The 17599-nt window shown below is 33.7% G+C and overlaps 1 protein-coding gene, 1 non-coding gene and 1 pseudogene across 25 annotated transcripts in view; 1 reads left to right on the top strand and 2 right to left on the bottom strand.

Annotated features, from left to right (window-relative positions):
- MARCH1 (membrane associated ring-CH-type finger 1) overlaps window positions 1-17599 on the top strand; it is a 612422-nt gene that overhangs the window by 485204 nt on the left and 109619 nt on the right. For all 24 annotated transcript variants that reach the window (XM_023532694.1, XM_023532697.1, XM_023532687.1 and 21 more), the window contains one exon: window positions 4438-4488. In XM_023532694.1, coding sequence (XP_023388462.1) covers window positions 4438-4488 — 51 coding nt within the window. The remainder of the gene's footprint in view (window positions 1-4437; window positions 4489-17599) is intronic.
- On the bottom strand, window positions 8298-8413 carry LOC111742221 (annotated as a pseudogene).
- LOC111742196 lies at window positions 15856-15974 on the bottom strand. Its single transcript, XR_002781228.1, has one exon. It is a non-coding gene; the product is annotated as a 5S ribosomal RNA (ribosomal RNA).

Genomic DNA, 17599 nt, shown 5'->3' with positions numbered 1-17599 from the left:
GCTGAAATTTATCAAATATCTTTTCATCATTTAATTTTAAGATCATAATGTTTTTCTCTTTCAATGTATTCATCTAAAGAATTGTGTTGACAGATTTCCTGATAAGGAAATATCTGGAATTAATTTTATTTATTCTATTCCCTGTACTTTTGTTTTTTATAAACTGCTGGTATATCAAAGATACATGCTACTATTTAAATATAAGGCAGTATTTTTTAAAGAATTTTTGCATCTGTAGTCCCTTTTCTTTTTACTTTTTGGGTGCTTTCTTAATGCATTTGGAGTTTCATTTATGCAGGATTAATAATATGAATTAGGGAAATTTATGATTCTATGGTCAAGGATAATGTAAATAAAATTGGAATTATGCGTTCTTTAAAAGTAAGGTACAACTCAGTTGTGAAGACATCATGTCTTTATCCTTTTTAGGGCATATAAACTGTCATTTACTTTTCTCATCTCTTATTTGTTGTTTGTCAAACTTTCCTCTTTCTTAAATAAATTCTGGCAACTTTTATTTTGCCAGAATAATATTTCATTTCCTCTAGATTTTCAAATTTGTTGCACCAGCATTACAGTTAGCTTTTATAATTTTTCTAATACTTTCTTTGTCTTTGGTTATGTATCTTTCTCATTTCTTATACAATTTTGCTCTCTCTTTTTTCTTAATAAGTCTTATAGAAAGTTCATCTGTTTTGTAATTTTTTTTCAAGGACTGCTCAAAGAAAGTATTTATCATTTTTATTTATATCTATTTAATGAGTTTTAGCTTTTTTATTTCATAACTTTTTTTATATTTTATTTTGTTTTGAACTGTGTTCTCTTTTAAAAAAGGAATTTGTAGTTATAAATGTTTACCTGGATACAGCTTTTGCTGTGATCTATAGGTCTTAGTATGATATTTTTTAGAGTTTCTGGCTATAATTTTTCAGAGAGTTTTTATTTCTATGGACCAAACATTATCTGATTAATTTTCAGCTGATTAAGATTTAGTAGTCACATTTCAAATGTTTATTTCTAATTTTATTGCCCCAATATCAACAGAAGTACCCTATAAAATCTTTACTTGAATATTTTGTTAAGGTATTATTTGAGGCCAAATAAATTTTTAACATTTTATTAAAAAGAATATTTTTTAATTAATGGACATGAGATTTTATTTATATATCTATTAGTCAAGTTTTATTGCATTATTCAAATTCTCTCTGTTATTGTTTATTATTTTCATAAGCCACATTGCTTTAAGACTTCTATTCCAAGCTTTACTTACCCTAGCAAAAGTAATCTATTGTCTACTTAGAATTCTTTAAAAGTAAGGTACAACTCAGTTGTACCTTATAATCTGAAGGGGCACCAACTGAGTTGTACCTCAGTTGGTGCCCCTTCAGATTATCTCATTCTTTTTCTCCTTTCAAATACTCTTGACTTTTAGCCTAGGGATGGAGATAGGGGAAAGAGAAAAATACAAGAAAATAGCATTGTAACAGTGGTCTATGTGAGACCGTTTTATTCTGGTTCCTTCACTTGGAAATAGTTGTTTTAGTTTACATACAAAACCTCCTTCAAGCTTCCTTACTGCCCTCTTCTGATCAATGGTATAATACACAGAATATTCATAGGTAACTAATTACATGTCCAGCCATACCATGTATTCTTTAACTTAGACTATTTCCTTTTAAAGGAACTATGTCGCTGTCCTTAAATTATGACATTAAAAATATATTAAAGCAGTTTAGTAATAATTTTTTTAATTTGGTAATCATTTTTTCCTGCTGGTAATAAAATTCTAACCACATTTAGTAAAATCAAATTTGAAAAATATTATATTAATAATAATCACAAAAATGACAATATTAGATACAACATTCAGATCAAACTAAAAATTAGAAGCCTTTTGAAAATATTAAAAAGCACTTGTAAAACTAAAGCATCTCCCTCCACATACTGTAGATAAGCTGCAGTGATCCACCATCACTCCTTGATGGTCCCAGACTTTTCATGCAGACTTGTTGGAACTTTTTGGTTCTGACTTTTATGGACCTACAAGGTCACTGTAATTCGGATACCAGTCAGTGATCTTAGATTCTGAGACAGCTTCTATTTAATCTAAGGTAAAGAATTTAAACTGATCGTAATGAAGTATGACAACCATATTTGACTGATCTACAAAGAAGAATATGTCATTGTATTAGTAATGGAACAAGCCACCCAATTAATTACTAGCAAATTGGACAGATTGCTTTGGAAGTGTTCCAAGAGAGAAAGTGCTTCTGGTGCTTTGCTTCAAAGGCAAGGCAGACCACACTTCCTTAATCCCCTGGGGCAGAGGAAAATTTGATTTTCCGTTCTAACTTTTATATGTCAGGATCTAATCCACAAAGGAGGCAGTCACAGCGTTAGTCCCCACATTTTAACTGGAATAGAGACAATAGAGACATTAGCCATGGCAAAAAGTTTAACCTTTGCCTAAACTCATTGATTTCTTTCAACACCTAGGAGAAAATGCTACCAGTGGATTTCAAGGTAAAAGTTCTCTTGAAGTACTAAATAATCAAGCAGATGTTTCCTCTCATTGCATTTGGGGTTGCTGGTGCAGAGTATGGGAATTATCTCATTATTATTACGCTATGCTGAACTCATTCACAACTGCGAAGGGACCCTCACCCTACTTGTTTTATCTGAAAACACCATGAAGTCCTGTTTGGTTTGAAAAATTAAGTAATCTGATGCTAAATTAAATTTCTCACAGCACCTCTTGGTTCTTGCTGAAGCACCTTTCAATTCTAGTTCCTTAATCATGTTCTCAATAGCATTTAAATATAGAAAATAAAATAACTGCTAAATGAAACTGCTCCCAAAGCCTATTATGTGGCCTATTTGCCTCTGTTCTATTGTGTCAAAATCATGAATTTCACTGAGAAGGAAAGATGTATTGATTTTGTTTTCTGGTCTCTAGAAGAGGAGATGTCAGTAGAAAAGCACCTCTCTCCATCACCAGAGGAAGCTAATCAAGGAAAAATGCCTCCTAGTAGTAGATACATTAATCTCCCTTTGGATCACGGGGCTGTTATGAGGTGTAACTAATCGTATCGCTGTGACTCATCTTGGTCTGTAATAACACGCTCCACAGTGACATCGGTGGTTGTAGGAGATGGATGTTGCATGTAAAGGAAAAAGTACTGTTCAGCTGAAATATCTGGAAGCCTGTGCATGACACAGTGACAGTCTGCAGTGAATGCAGCTACTGTATTTCCACAGTAACACATTTGCCATATCTTGTCATCAGCGTGTTTCCGAAACTGTCTCAAGCAGTCATCATGGGGCAATTTCAGATCCACAGGTGGTTACAACAACTTAGTTCTCAAAAATGACCTCTGTCAAGGTGCACTGTAGCTGTCTAGTCAGGTCCACTTTTGTGCCAAGTCCAAATGCTCAGAAAATTCTTTTTGAAAGAATACTAAAGTATTTCAATGGCAATGTTAATTCAGATCCTTTATAACATTTTAGTGCCTAGAACAAGTTCTTTCAAAAACATTTTCTCTACAGAAGGAGATGTGTACTTTGATCTCTTGCTACATGTAAAATGCATACATTCTGATTTGCCAGTCACTTATCCATGAGCAAATAATTGGCAGAGTGGAAAGAACAACCAGACTAGACTAGTCTGAGGCTCTGTGGCTGCCAGGAACAGAATGCCTCTGGACTTCAAATGAGAGGTAACACTCTTTAGGATCCCTTCCTACTTTAAAATTGCGTGACTTTTTTTTTTTTAATTTATCTATTCAAAACCTTTTTTTATGCTTCTTTTCTACTAAGTTGGAAAATCTTTAAGAGGAAAAAACTAAAGGCATAGTTTTTTTAACTTATTTTCAAGTTTTAAATTTTAAAATAATTTTTAAATTATTTTTAACTTAAACAATTTAATGTTTTAAACATAAAAAGTATCTTTTAGAATTTTTTAATTTTAAAAGGAAAATAACAGAAAAAAAAAACAATAAAATGCAATGTAGAAGAACACAAATTAGATGTACCATGTACCTGGTATGCAGTATTTACTGACACTGAGAATGAGAATTTATTTACTCGGAATTTCCTGGTAGCAAAAGAAAAAGGAAGAAATAATGAACTATATTTTCACTGTCTAATTTTATTTCAAATGAACTGCATACATTTTTCTAGACAAATAAGCATTTCTTGGAAATAAATACTTCTAGACTGATATATTAACCCTAAAGTCAATTAACCCTAAAGTTAATTGAAACATTTTTAAAAGGACACTGTTATGCACTAGAGAAATACAATTTAGTAAGAAATAAGTCATCCTGTATAAGCAATTTGTATGTCTATTAACTCAACTGCCTATGCTATGCTTTTTTCCCCTCATTGGTAAAGTCTATTGCCATATTTTAAATCAATGTCTCTGATTTTATTTTTCAGAATGACAAATCCCCAGGACGATCTGCGAGTCGATCAAGTAATATTTCAAAAGTAGGTGAACTTTATTTATTTTCTTAATTATTTATTGATTTTCATATTCTATGAGATCAAGTACATATTTTATAAAGTTTAATCTATAATTGTTATCTGTGAACAACACACAAATATGACTTGTTAATAGTTTTAACTACTTCAAGCTTTTACTGTGATAAAAAGACGTGATTTTATACAACAAAATGAGTTAAGCTATTTTTTCCTCTTCAGTGCTGTATGCAAAAGATAATTTGCTACTTTCAGAGTGTCACACAAAGTATTTTTTTTCTCTCATTTCAAGCATCATTGAGCTGCCACATACCTAAGTTGAAACTGTATCAACATTCATAGTACAATTTCCATGAATTTAATTTTTCAGGAATTTGGGCTCAACGATGCTAGAATTTATTCTTGTCACTAGGGCAGGTTTTAGCAATACATTTAAGACTTTAGTTTGGTTATATTTACTTTAGAGTTAACATATGAAAAAAAATATTCCCTAGACTATTTATAAATCCAATCAAGATAACTGAGAGTTGAAAAAATTTGCGTGTGGGCGACATACTCCAGATTTTTATTTTGCCTCAAAAACAAAAATTAAGAGCTATTCTCTAAAATAAGGCACTATACGATGTATAGACTTGATACTTGAGGAGTGAAAAGTCATTTAGAGCCATTCGTCAAATTGGAAATGTATGACTTCCAAAAGTTCAGTTCAGACAAAGATATATTTACCATGAATTGAACTTCCATTACAGGGCCCTGCATTTGCCAGCACCCTTTCACAGCCTTAATCTTAATTTTGTATATGTATTTTTGTATGTTTTTCCTTTAAGAGGGCCCCAAAATAAGCATAAACTTTAGGCACTAAATATCCTAGATCTACTTCCAATTTAAGGATTTCATTTTCTTTTGTTTTGTTCTCAGAAACAAAAGACTTTATTACTCATTAAAAAATAATAGCAGCAGCCAGAGTATCAGTGTTTTCTTACGCTGGTTTCCTGAGGCCACTTCTTCCAAGATAATGCCAAAATGCATTAGTGACACCTGCAAACACACTAGGTTGATTGCAGGAACAGAACTCTAAGCTTAGGAAACCCTAATGTTTTAATAGGCAGTAGGCATGCTTGTCTTTTCCTCCATAGGGAGACCATATCTCTTTGTTACAATGCTATCCACTGTACAAACATCCTTAAAAAGATATTCCAGAACAACAGCAGTCAATGTCTCTGCTTGTAAGACATACAGAGATGCAAGAGGCCCATAGAGAACTGTGTCTCAGTACATAGTACTGAACATGTCTAATCACATTCAAATCTGGCCACCTTCATAGATACTTGAGAGGCATGTGGCTTACTAGTTAAGAATACTAACTGTGAAGAGAGAATCTGAGTGCAAGTCACTGCTTACATAGACTTTTTACTTAATGTAACTGAGACAGTCACTTAACCTTTCTAAGACATGGTTGCCTCCTGTGTGACTTGAGAATGGTATCAGTCTCCTGAAGGAGGTTTTAAGTGGTTATAAATTAAAACAATACCTTTCAAATGTCTGTTATCTTAGTCACATCATGACGAGCCTTTCCTGCAGCTGCAAAACACTGTCATTTTTCTGTACTTGAATGTTAATGTTGACTTAGAAATTTATAAACAGGACTGACAACTCTTTGGCACACCAAATATTATTTCACTGTCCAGGATTGAAATTATATCTGTACTTCTAAACTGCTGAGTTTGACATAATGCAGCTTGTTCAAAACCTTTTAGCCTTTATAATTTATTCTTTAAGAAGTAAAAAGGTCAGGAGCGTCGTTTCCCTTCCCTGAGTGTTCCAGGCTCTGATGTGTACTAGTTGTGTCACTGTGTGGGAGACAATGATGAGAATGCATTCCATTTAGATAGAAATGAAAAGCTCTCTTATTAAATGGTCACTCTAATTGTACAATAGCAAAAATCAACTATCTCTCACTTATAGGAATAAAAAGATTTTAGTGTGCATATGTTTATTTTATTTAAACCAATATAACTTTACTCTTACTTATGTTCAAATGACAGTAACAAATGCTAAATACATTGATGAGTTCTTACTACTTTTTCATAAATTACTAAGTAATAAATTCTTCATTAAGACTATATAACTTACCAAATATGAAGTGGCAAAATCTAGCAATATTGTAGTCCTTTTACTTTTAAAGTGGTGGAGAAGAAAACATTAAAATGGAACAAGGATTTTTTTCTCTAATTTTGTCAAAATAATTTTTATGTCAAAAAAAACTGCTTTTAAAGAGTGTGATAATCAGTATAACAGAGTAATTAAGAGCGTGGATTCCAGACTAACTGCTCAGGAATTAGTAACTTTATCTGTAGAAGGAGAATCTATAACAGTATCTACCTCTTAGAGTTGTGCTTTGAACACTGGCACCTGTGTAAGAATTAGCTATTCTTATCATAGGGCTCTTAATATTTATATTTCAGTAACAGCACCAAATAAGTGCTCAGTAAGTCTTTTTTTTAAGCAAGTGATTATGAGACACAGGTTACAATATATGCATTTTTTCTGAGTGGAATAAGAATAAATAAGAGACCAGACAGGATTAAGTAAGATGTGATCTGACATAATTTTATTGAAAAAAATACTGCATAATCCTGATTCCTTAAAAAGTGTGTGTCTCTCTGTGTGTGTGTGTGTATGTGTGTGTGTGTGTGTGCACATGCATAAGACAGTAATAAATTATCTTAGGTCAGTAGCAGTATTCCATTAGGAATCTTATTCTATACTAGAAATGGAGCAATGAAAAAAATCCCATTCAGGTTCTCAGTGAGCTTACAATGAAGGAGTTGAAATCTAACATATAATATATTATTATATATTATAATATGATATAATAATATAATTAATTAGTATGATATAATAATATAATATAAAAGTTGAAATGTATAATTCTCTGTGCAGAAAAGATAACCATGAAAGCCTGAGACTCTTATCCTTAGAAAGGCCTGTAGACAGGTTGGTCCTTTGCTGGCATCTGGGAACTTGGATTTCAGGAGTGGGGTTCCACCCTAATTGATAAGGATGGTTCACTTTGCCTAAACTGTGTGAACTATATGATTTATAATAAACATCTGCTTTCCTTTGGGAGTCTGGAATTTTAGTACATACCTGTGTGACTAGCCACCCATAAAAATTTTGGGCACTGAGTCTCTAATGAGTTGCTCTGGTGGATAGTACTTCACATTGTTGTCCAACTCATGAATTACTACATGAATTAAGTGCATCTTGTATTATTCCACTGGGAGTAAATTTTTGGAACTTTGGAAGTTTGCTCTTGGTTTCCTCTGGACTTCACCCCATGTGTCTTTTCTCTTTGCTGATTTTTCTTTGTATCCTTTCACTGTCATAAATCATAGCCCTGAGTATGACTATAAGCTTAGTCCTGTGAGCTGTCCTAGAAAAATCACTGAACCTGGATGGGGTCATAGGAAACCCTTATGCATTAGCCAAAAAAATACAGATAGGAGGCTGTGGGAGTTTAGAGAATGACCACTTCCATTTGGCAAAGAAAAGACAGCATCAGAGAAGGTGTATTGGGAGAATGGTTTATAAACAGGGACGTGAAGAATGGATGTGACTTGATCGATAAGAAAGTATATTCAAAGGGATATAAGTACAAGGCATGGAAGCTAGAAAGCATGGATTATAAGGAAAAAGGGAAATAAATGTTTTTAGAGGCCTTTGACATGGAACTTTGATAATGGGATACATTCTCTTTAGTCTATTCATTGTAAGAGTTATCTGGCTTGGAAGCATAAGGATAGATTTTTTTTTTATGCCTACGGCATCTGGTCTTCCTAGGTGGTTTCCCATCCAAGTACTAACCAGGCCTGACCTTGCTTAGCTTCCGAGATCAGCCATCGGGTTTGTTCAGGGTGGCTTGGCCGTAGACCATGGACCATGGCTCCACTGGGGTGTGAACCCAGGCCCTTCTACGTGTAAAGCAGACATGCTAAGCGCTACACTGTGGAACCACATCCACATAGGGATAGATTTAGAACACATCAGGATCCTTGAGACTTTTTTAGTGAATATGAACACCACTAAACATTATTATTTCTGCTATTCGGGACTCTATAAGGATGATCTTGCTCTTGGGAATATGAAATATCCAAGCCAGGGCAAATTATAAATGTTGAATTGTTAATGAACATTAAAAATGTACTCCTTATTCTTCACCTCTGAATCTTTGTTCTGTATATTATTCAATTGAAATTACACTTTGAGTTATGCTAGCAATTATGCTTTTTGGTCACTCCAACTTTTAATTTTTTGTTAGTTTGTATTTCTAATTTGCTTTAGGATATATAGATTTGTGATTCTTTTTTTTTTTCCTATTCTAATAAGGTTTATGTGCCTTGGATATGTTAAAGTTCACTTAAAAGTTCAAAAGAAGCTATATATGTTTAAAACAAAACAGTGTATGTGAGATTGTCAGAATATCTTCAGTGTGAACATGGCAGCATTCATTTATCCATAATTTACTTTTCTTTTCTTTTCTTTTGAAAAGCTGCTTTTGATATTAGTGCTTGTTGCTGTTTTTTAACATGCATATGACTCACAAATAAGTTCCTCAAGATGCTAAATTAGCCAAATTTGGCCTTTCTTTTATTTCTTCTTGGGTGATGGATCATTACATTCAACTAGCAACAGTGTATTATATATTTCAGAAGAAAACCCTTTCAAAAGCAAACTGTCAAAAGGAAAGAAAGCTTTGTACTTTCAATTCAAATCAACATCTAGGATTTTCTTTTAAATGAAACACTTTATGCTTTTTTGAGCATAAATTTTGAGCTCTGTAGGAAACAGCTCACAAAATCCAATCTACTTATGAAAAAATTCAAAAACCATACTACCTTAACAAAATGATGTTTCAATTAGTTTTCATCATTTCCTATTATATTTCCAAGACTTCATTTACTTGACAAAGGTTCATCTAAATTGTTCAGTTGGGCTAGAAATATCACATATACTGTGAAGATAAAGGTGCTATATAGTATATAAAATATTACTAAAGCTTTCTCTTCTCTTGTCTGTGTACCTTATTATGTAATAAATAGAGATGCATTGTATAGTCAACACAATTTATTAAACCAACATTTTTTAAAGGATGTACTCTGTACAAGGCATTGTATGAATTATAGCATTTTAAGAAGATGGATCTTTTGAATCAGATACATACTTTGATTTTACTTCTGTAAATCATCTCACCACATTTTGCCAGACTTGCATTTAAGATTTCAACATATTTTCCAGCAAGGTCAAGGTGAAAGTGTTCCCCAAATGTAAAATGTATTGGGAATTCTTTCAGCTGAACCTGAGCCAAGCATTTGCATCTCTGAACAGGTGTTTAATGTTCTGATTTATTGAGAGATCCATCTTGGTTTGCTTATACAAGGGACCTATAAATCAGCCATACCCTCAAACTATATACTTTTAGAGGGTAAGTTTGATAGGTTGATGAAGTAAAATGGGATGCAGAATTAGGATACAACCAGAAATGAGGTGGACTAATTTGAGAGCTTTCATAGAGCCCAAGTCCAGGTCTGCCCTGAGACAAAAGTTGAAAATGAGGATAAATATACTTGAATTAGTAAAAGTGCTGGTGGAAGATTAAGAAAACCTGAGATCTTATATCCCAAGACCTTTTCTTTGTATGGCATGACTTTATATAGCATTATAGGCCAACAACTCTCAAAGAGATATGTCTAACATATATTTTTGCCAGGAAGTCCAGTCTCAAATGTCCCTCTCAAAATTTCCACATTAATGTGTAATAGAAATCTGTCTTAGGTCAGGTTGCCCAGAAGCAAAACCTGAGATGAGAATTTTCGCAATGATTCACTATGGGAGTGTTCCCGGGAGAAGCCAGTAAAGGAGTGCGACAAGCAGGACAGGGAAGAAGAGGAAGCCAAAAAAAGTTTCCCCCGATCCTGGAAAGGGACTGAGCAGTATAAAATGTACTTGAAGTTGTCCCCACTTGAGGCATGGAAGCAGGACTTACATCCTCCTCTACCAGCTCAGGACAGCTTAGAAAAAGAGAAACTGCCAGGAACGTTGACTCTCTTCACATCCAGATAAAGCTGTCTAAGAAGCCAAGAGCATTTTCCCAAAGAGAATAACAGTGGAAGACTTTAGAAACTAAAGTGCCCAGAAGCTGAAGGAGCCATGTGCGGAGACAGTGAAAGGGACCGGACTGGCTCTTGGTGGAGCACTGGCGGCATCGGCTGTCGTCCGTTTGTCGCACCACTCAGATCCCTGTGAACTCACTCCATCCTTTCAAGAATACTGTAGGTGAGGATTGGTTACAGTTTCTGAGGAAAAACTTAAAAGACATGGATTAGTAGAATGAGCTCTTGCTATTGCAGATGACAAAGCCATAAGTGATTCATTATCTTTTTCTATCACTCATTTCCAATATCCCTCATTCTTGATTATCAGTTCTGTTAGATGAGGTGGCTTTCTGGTGAGGTGTCTCTGACCTCTAATTTTGATCACCATGCCCATAGCAGACTGTGGTTGCAATCAACCATTTGAAGTTAGACCTAGGTGTGAATAAACAGAAAGGAGAATTACCTCTCCATGTATCTTTAGAAAAATATACATAAATGATAGTCTTTTGGATGATGATGAGCTTTGTTTGTTTGATTAAAACTGCATTGTCCTTCCCTGTTTTTGTAAAACAAAATAGAACAGCAGCTACAGTTTCACTCATACATTGAATATTATAGAACATCTACTTACTATATGCAAAAAAATTATTGTATATGCTAGAGATTCAAAGCTAACAGAATTACTAAACTCATTGCTATTATAAAATATATATTCTAGGATTATTGCCTATTTCTCTAGATTGTTTTCTCTAGTTAAAAGGTTTTTTAAGGTTTCGGTCTTTTGGGGTTTGAGTTTTTTGTTTGTTTGTTTGGGGTTTTTTTTTTTCAGATTTTTTTCTAGGATGGGCCTCAATAACTCTCTTGGATTTCAAGAACTAGAAAAAGCCATAAGTTTGGGAAGCTTTGGGTGTAACAACAGGTCCACCTTGCCTTCAGCTAAAGCATTTTGAGGATGGCAGGGGGTACATCTAGCACTGGAGGCCGCACTGGGAAAACTGTCAATCTGATCATCAGTTGAGGTGACCTCTGTGACCCCAACCAAGGGTGATAAAGGAGAACTCCTTAAAGGGGTCATGATTTAAATACTGTTATGCTAACTAGCTTTGTTTACCAATGAAATCATATCTGAGGCTTCACATGTATTCTGTCAACCAATAGGCATCGGAGGGTTTGAAATATATTCTCTTTTTCCTTCAGGATTATGACACTTATGCTATGTAATCTTTACTTAGTGCTGACTTCTTTTAATATCTGTATCATATTTAATTTGTTCAGATTTCAGATAACAGGAAGAGTAGGAGGTACTCTTTTTATGTACTTTAACATGATCAACATTTGAATGGTTGGCAGGGAAAGAGATTCATCTCTAAAGCAAGAAATTTTGGCTTCATAGTTTCCAAGGGCTGTTTTTAATTCCACTTTTAAGTATTGCCAGTAATTAAATCTCTGAACAGAATACCCCTAAGAAGGTCCATCTCCTCCAACCCTTAGGAGATGGATACAGTCTTCTTTTAATGTTTAACCAGTTTACATTCTATTGCCTCTGAACATCTCATAAGAAGAGAATTACTCTCTTTGAGGGAAGTCCAGTGTCAAAGTAATTTTAATTGAAAACATAGTCATTAAGAAAGACTGTGGAGATGAAATTCAGAAACGAGGCTGCAGGTTGGCTTATGAATCAGACACATGGAGCATGGGTTTACTGTTGGCCTGTATGCTCTGTATACAGTTAGTCTGTATTCTCTGCATCGCCTTAACTTAAGAACTCTTGCTACCATCGCCTTAACTGAAGAACTCTTGCTACCACCAGGCGATGCAGAGTGTGGACAGCTGATACTTGCTGACCCAATTACCAGCCAAGCACAGGCTCCTAGAGAACTCAGAAAATAGGTCATGCCAACCACTTAGTGGGAGAGAACAGGCAGAGCAGGAGAGTGGAATGTGAAGATATTAAGCAACAATGGCAATGGCTCACTTGGCACATATCAAATATGTATCATATATCAAATGGACCAGTCTTTTCAACTTAAACTCTTTAATATCATAATTGCATATTTTTTAATTTCCTTTGTTTTCGTATAATATAAATTAGTAAACTTGTGAGATGACTTTAGACAGATTTAAAAGAAATCTGTCTAATCATTCGAACAGTTCTCACCTGTCATACAGATGATGAGAGCAGTCTTTCTCCAAGAGCCTAGGTCCTCCAGATCAAGATGAAAAAGACTTGTTTGATAATATATATGGGAAAAAATATTTTATACAGGTGAATTTACAGTAACGAATAGCTAGTAGTTTAATCTTGAACAGTACTGGCCAGTGTGATAGCCATTAGCCATGGGTGGCTATTTAAATTTAAATTAATTGCGATTATATAAAATTTAAAAACCTGTTCTTCAATTGCACTGGCCACATTTCAAGTACTCAGTAACTACAAGTGCTTGATGGTTACCATGTCAGACCACATAGCTACAGAATATTTCCATTATCACAGAAATTTCTATCAGACAGACATGCTGATATAAAAAATATATTAAAGTCCTCTGTGAAAAGAAAAGTGAATGATGTCTAGATGTTTTCCACACAGCTACAAAAATAATCCCTATCGGGACAATATATGATAATATTTAAAATGTCAATCTGCAAATTTTTAAACCCTGATACCTGCTATCCATTCAACCTTTCTTGACTTAAGGAGATATTCTTATAACAAGAGATATTGAAGAGCAAGAACTACTGATCATGAATGAATTCACCCTTGGGAATTAATGACACCACTCTAATCGCCGTGACTGTACAACTGTAATACTGTTGGAAGTTTTTTTCCAGACCAGATCATAAAGCTAAAGTGGGCCAGTATTTGGTTCCCATAATAATTCTAAGTGGGAATGAATAACATGTCGTTTTGTGGTACCAGAATGGAAATTATCTCTTGTCACTGATCATCTGTTATATCACACAGAGCAGAAACAAAAAGCAATCTTGCAGTTGTAGTTTCTTTTCTGAAGGAAGGGATTTATTTTAAATGATACTGATTACATACAATTTATTTCTAATTTTTTGCAGATACTCATATATTTCAACGTAATGAACCTCTGATGAAATAGGAGTATACATTCAAAGTCTAACTAGCCATGAATTAATAGTTTTCTGGGATGTCGAGGGTGGGGTAGGCATAGGAGATGGTACAAGCAAGAAGAATGGATGCTGTCCATTGATACTCTTAAGTAATCATAACTTCTCCCTCTGGCTTTCCTCAACTAAGAATTCAAGGCAAAAAAAATTGAGCTGAAGCCAGATTAGTGTTTCCTCTCTTTGAATATCTTTAAGGTCAATAAACTATGCAAAATTTCTTTGAATTGATATAATCTAATATGTTAGTTAGATGGTTACACCCTTGAATTTTTCACCTATGATTTTATTTTAGGAAATTGTTTAATTTTGCAGATTTCCTCCCTCATGACAATAGACGGCATTTAGTTCTAGCAACTATAATGATTGATTGGTCAAGGACTTGGACCTATTCTAGTTTAAATACTACAATTTAAAAAAAAATGAGGCATTAAGTCATTAAAAGTTAAATCTAACTGGGTGGTGAGCACACAATGCAATATATATACAACATATTGTTGAATTGTACACTTGAAAATTATTTGATTTTATTAATCAATGTCACCCCAATAATTTTTAATTAAAAATAAGTCAAAGAAGTCAGAGTTTTTGATCATCTTTAACCCACTTAAACAAAAGATGATATGTTAACATGTTTTCCATAGGACTACACCAATATCTCTTCTCATTGCCTCTCTCTTTTTCTGATATTTCTTATAATATTATATATTAATTATCTTTTCAAATTTTTTATGGCCTGACTTTTTTTTCCCTCTTTTTATGTATATTACAATTGAATCTTATTCTTTTGCTTCTCTCAGCCACTTTTATCTGGTTACTTACTATCTCCTAATATTTGTTTCCTTTCAATGTCCTTGATCATCTCCCCTGTTTTTGAGCTCTTTCCATGTGTCCTACAGTGAGGAGAATTTTGGCAGCTGTGTTGTTAATGTAACTAATGTTCATAGTTAATTTGGATTGACTAGGCCAAATAAATCCACTTTGAGACTAAAGTACCCAATTTGGCTGTCTTTGTTGATCAGATTAACTAGATAATAGTAAAATCTCTATCCCACTAATTGCTGCAGAGACACATCATGTATTCCCTTATTTGATTCTCATTTCATTGAAATTTACAATCAAAGCTCTCTGAAGGAACAGTGACATATAAATAACACCAATTTAAGATGAAATTCAATAACCACTTGCATTGTTTTCCATCTCATCTTTCTGCTGAAGTGAGGAAAGGGGAAAATTATAAGAATACATCTTTCCTGCTGCCACCAGGGAAAGAATGAATGAAGGGAACACTACATCACCTATACCTAAAACCCATATATGTAATGCATCCCCTCACAACATACTGAAATTCTCAGAACCAATAAGTTTTTATTTTTATCTTTAAAAATGGAAATACGGTAATTACTTCTTAACTCATTACTTAAGTCTGCCAGAAGGAAAATTTTTGCTGACTACAGTAAACTAGTACTTTATTCATTTACTCAGTAAACTTATGTTTTGTACTCGTTCTGTGCTAGGTGAAAAGAATATAGATTTTTTACCTCTTGCCATGTACATTGAACTTGAGAGGCTATTGGGCAGGTAACCCAGAGATTACAGTTCCATATTAAGTGCTTTCTTGATTCCCCAACTTAGTAATTCCACTATTTTAAGATGATTTTTTTTAAAAAAAAAAAAAAAAAAAAAAAACTTAAATGACTTTTTGTGCCTGCTCATTTAAAAAAAAAATTAGACAAAACACATATGCTGAAAAGTGAATAACAAATTCACAGGTCTCTAATCCATGTACCTCAAAGTAAATTGTACATGGTTTGGAAAGACATTTAATGGAAGAGTTTGGTTTTGCAAAAAGGTCTTTGTTCTCAGAACGAAACAAGATGGCTAAAAATAATAAAAATCATAGTAAATATAATCGAATATCTCTATCATAATCAATTATCTCTGATTACTGTATGCCTAGTTTTTCACAGTGAATTTTAGTGGCAGACTGATTTTCTGCATGAGCATATACTGTATGAAAGAGCATCAGCTGAGTCTCTGACTTGCTTTTTTTTCTTTTATTTATTTTTATTATTATTATTTTTTTTTACGTCTACAGCACCTGGTCTTCCTAGGTGGTCTCCCATCCAAGTACTAACCAGGCCCAACACTGCTTAGCTGCCAAGATCAGACGAGATCGGGTGTGTTCAGGGTGGCATGGCCGTAGACTTGCTTTTTTTTTTCTAAGCGGACAAATTCTACAGCAATAATAATAATCCATTCATCTTTCCACATACTTTATCCTCTGCCATGTTCATTCATTCACATATGAACCCAAATGAGGAAAATAGAACATACAGTTTATATATAGATCTTTCTGCCTAAGTATAAAGAGAAGCTTTGCTTGCTGTTTAATACATAATAAAATTATATTTAAAATATTATATCTGAGGTAAAAACATTGTTTCATATTGAAATTTATTATTAGCACAATGCAAGTTGGGTTTTAAGTTTCTTAAGGTTAGAACTTGATTATGCTTTATTAATAGTAATAGGAATATTTAATGAGCAGCTGTTATGTGTCATTTGTTGAACACCTACTGTATGTAAAGCATCCATATTATCTGAAACCCTGACAGGAACCTTCTTAGATAGATTTACAATTTAAGATTAGATAAGACTTAGATTAAGTAATTTACCCTAAATCATGAAACAAGTTAGTGGCAGAGCCTGAATTTTTAACCTAGGTGTTGTGCTCCAGGAATTACATATTCATAGTCTAATGTGCCAAACCAGCTCCACAGTTCTGTCTGACTTTTCTTCAGAGTGACACACACACACAGAAGTGTAAATGGCATCGCAGATTGTGTAAGACTCACACCATAGAAGAAAAGGAAAATGATTTCAAAAATAATTAGAGAATTAATGTGGTTGTATTCAGAAAAGATTTGGTTGGCTATTTTGATAGACAGCAGGAAGCCATTCAGGTTCCTTGAGATGGGGAATAGCATACTAGAAATGGCACTTAAAAAATAATGCACTCTGAACTTGTTACATGGTACCTTTGAGATTTATGCATTTCACTGCATGTGAAATTTTACCTAAAAAAGTATTGTACATAATACTGAATACTGGTTAATGATATGCATTCTGGATTATTTAGAAATGAACTATACTTTTGTATGCATCTTACTTTGACGTGAATTGTAAAAATAAGATGGATTTTTGACAGGATAAAGAGATGGATATATAGATAAATATGTGATAAAGTAAAATGCGCAAAATTTCAGAAATTTGGGTATTGGTATTCTGGTGTTACTGCATAATCCTTGCAGCTTTTGTTTATATTTGAAAATGTTCATAAGATGCTAGAAAATATAGAAATGTTGGTAGCAATATATAGGATAGAAAGGAAGAGCAGTGAGTAATGCTCAGAGACATTACAATAAAATGGATATGAGCTGTTGAGTACCTGGGCAAATTAGTGACAGTGACAAAGAAGAAATATTGCTATGATTAATATTTAAAATAATAAATAAGAATTAAAGTTTAAAAATTAGAAAAAAGAATGAAATAAAGAGAGATGAATCTTATCAAGAGATTTTAGTCTGGTAAAAAAAATAAATAGTGGTCTTCTCATAATCTGACATTGAGGTCCTTGGTGTGTCAGGTACCCAAAACAGTGGCTTTCTTTCGAGATACTTCTGTAGCAGTTTTTTTGGAGACTGCCCAGACTAGAATCTCCCTGACATTGGCAACATACTTTGCAATGGATACCTTATGACCCATCTAGAACTCCTTTTATTGGCTACACCAGTTTATACCCCATGCCATGGTGCTCTTGCTTCCATGTG

The sequence above is a fragment of the Pteropus vampyrus genome, unplaced genomic scaffold, assembly GCF_000151845.1.
Source record: "Pteropus vampyrus isolate Shadow unplaced genomic scaffold, Pvam_2.0 Scaffold88, whole genome shotgun sequence".
In the NCBI taxonomy this organism is placed as follows: Eukaryota; Metazoa; Chordata; class Mammalia; order Chiroptera; family Pteropodidae; genus Pteropus; species Pteropus vampyrus.
This window is presented reverse-complemented; position numbering and strand designations above follow the sequence as displayed.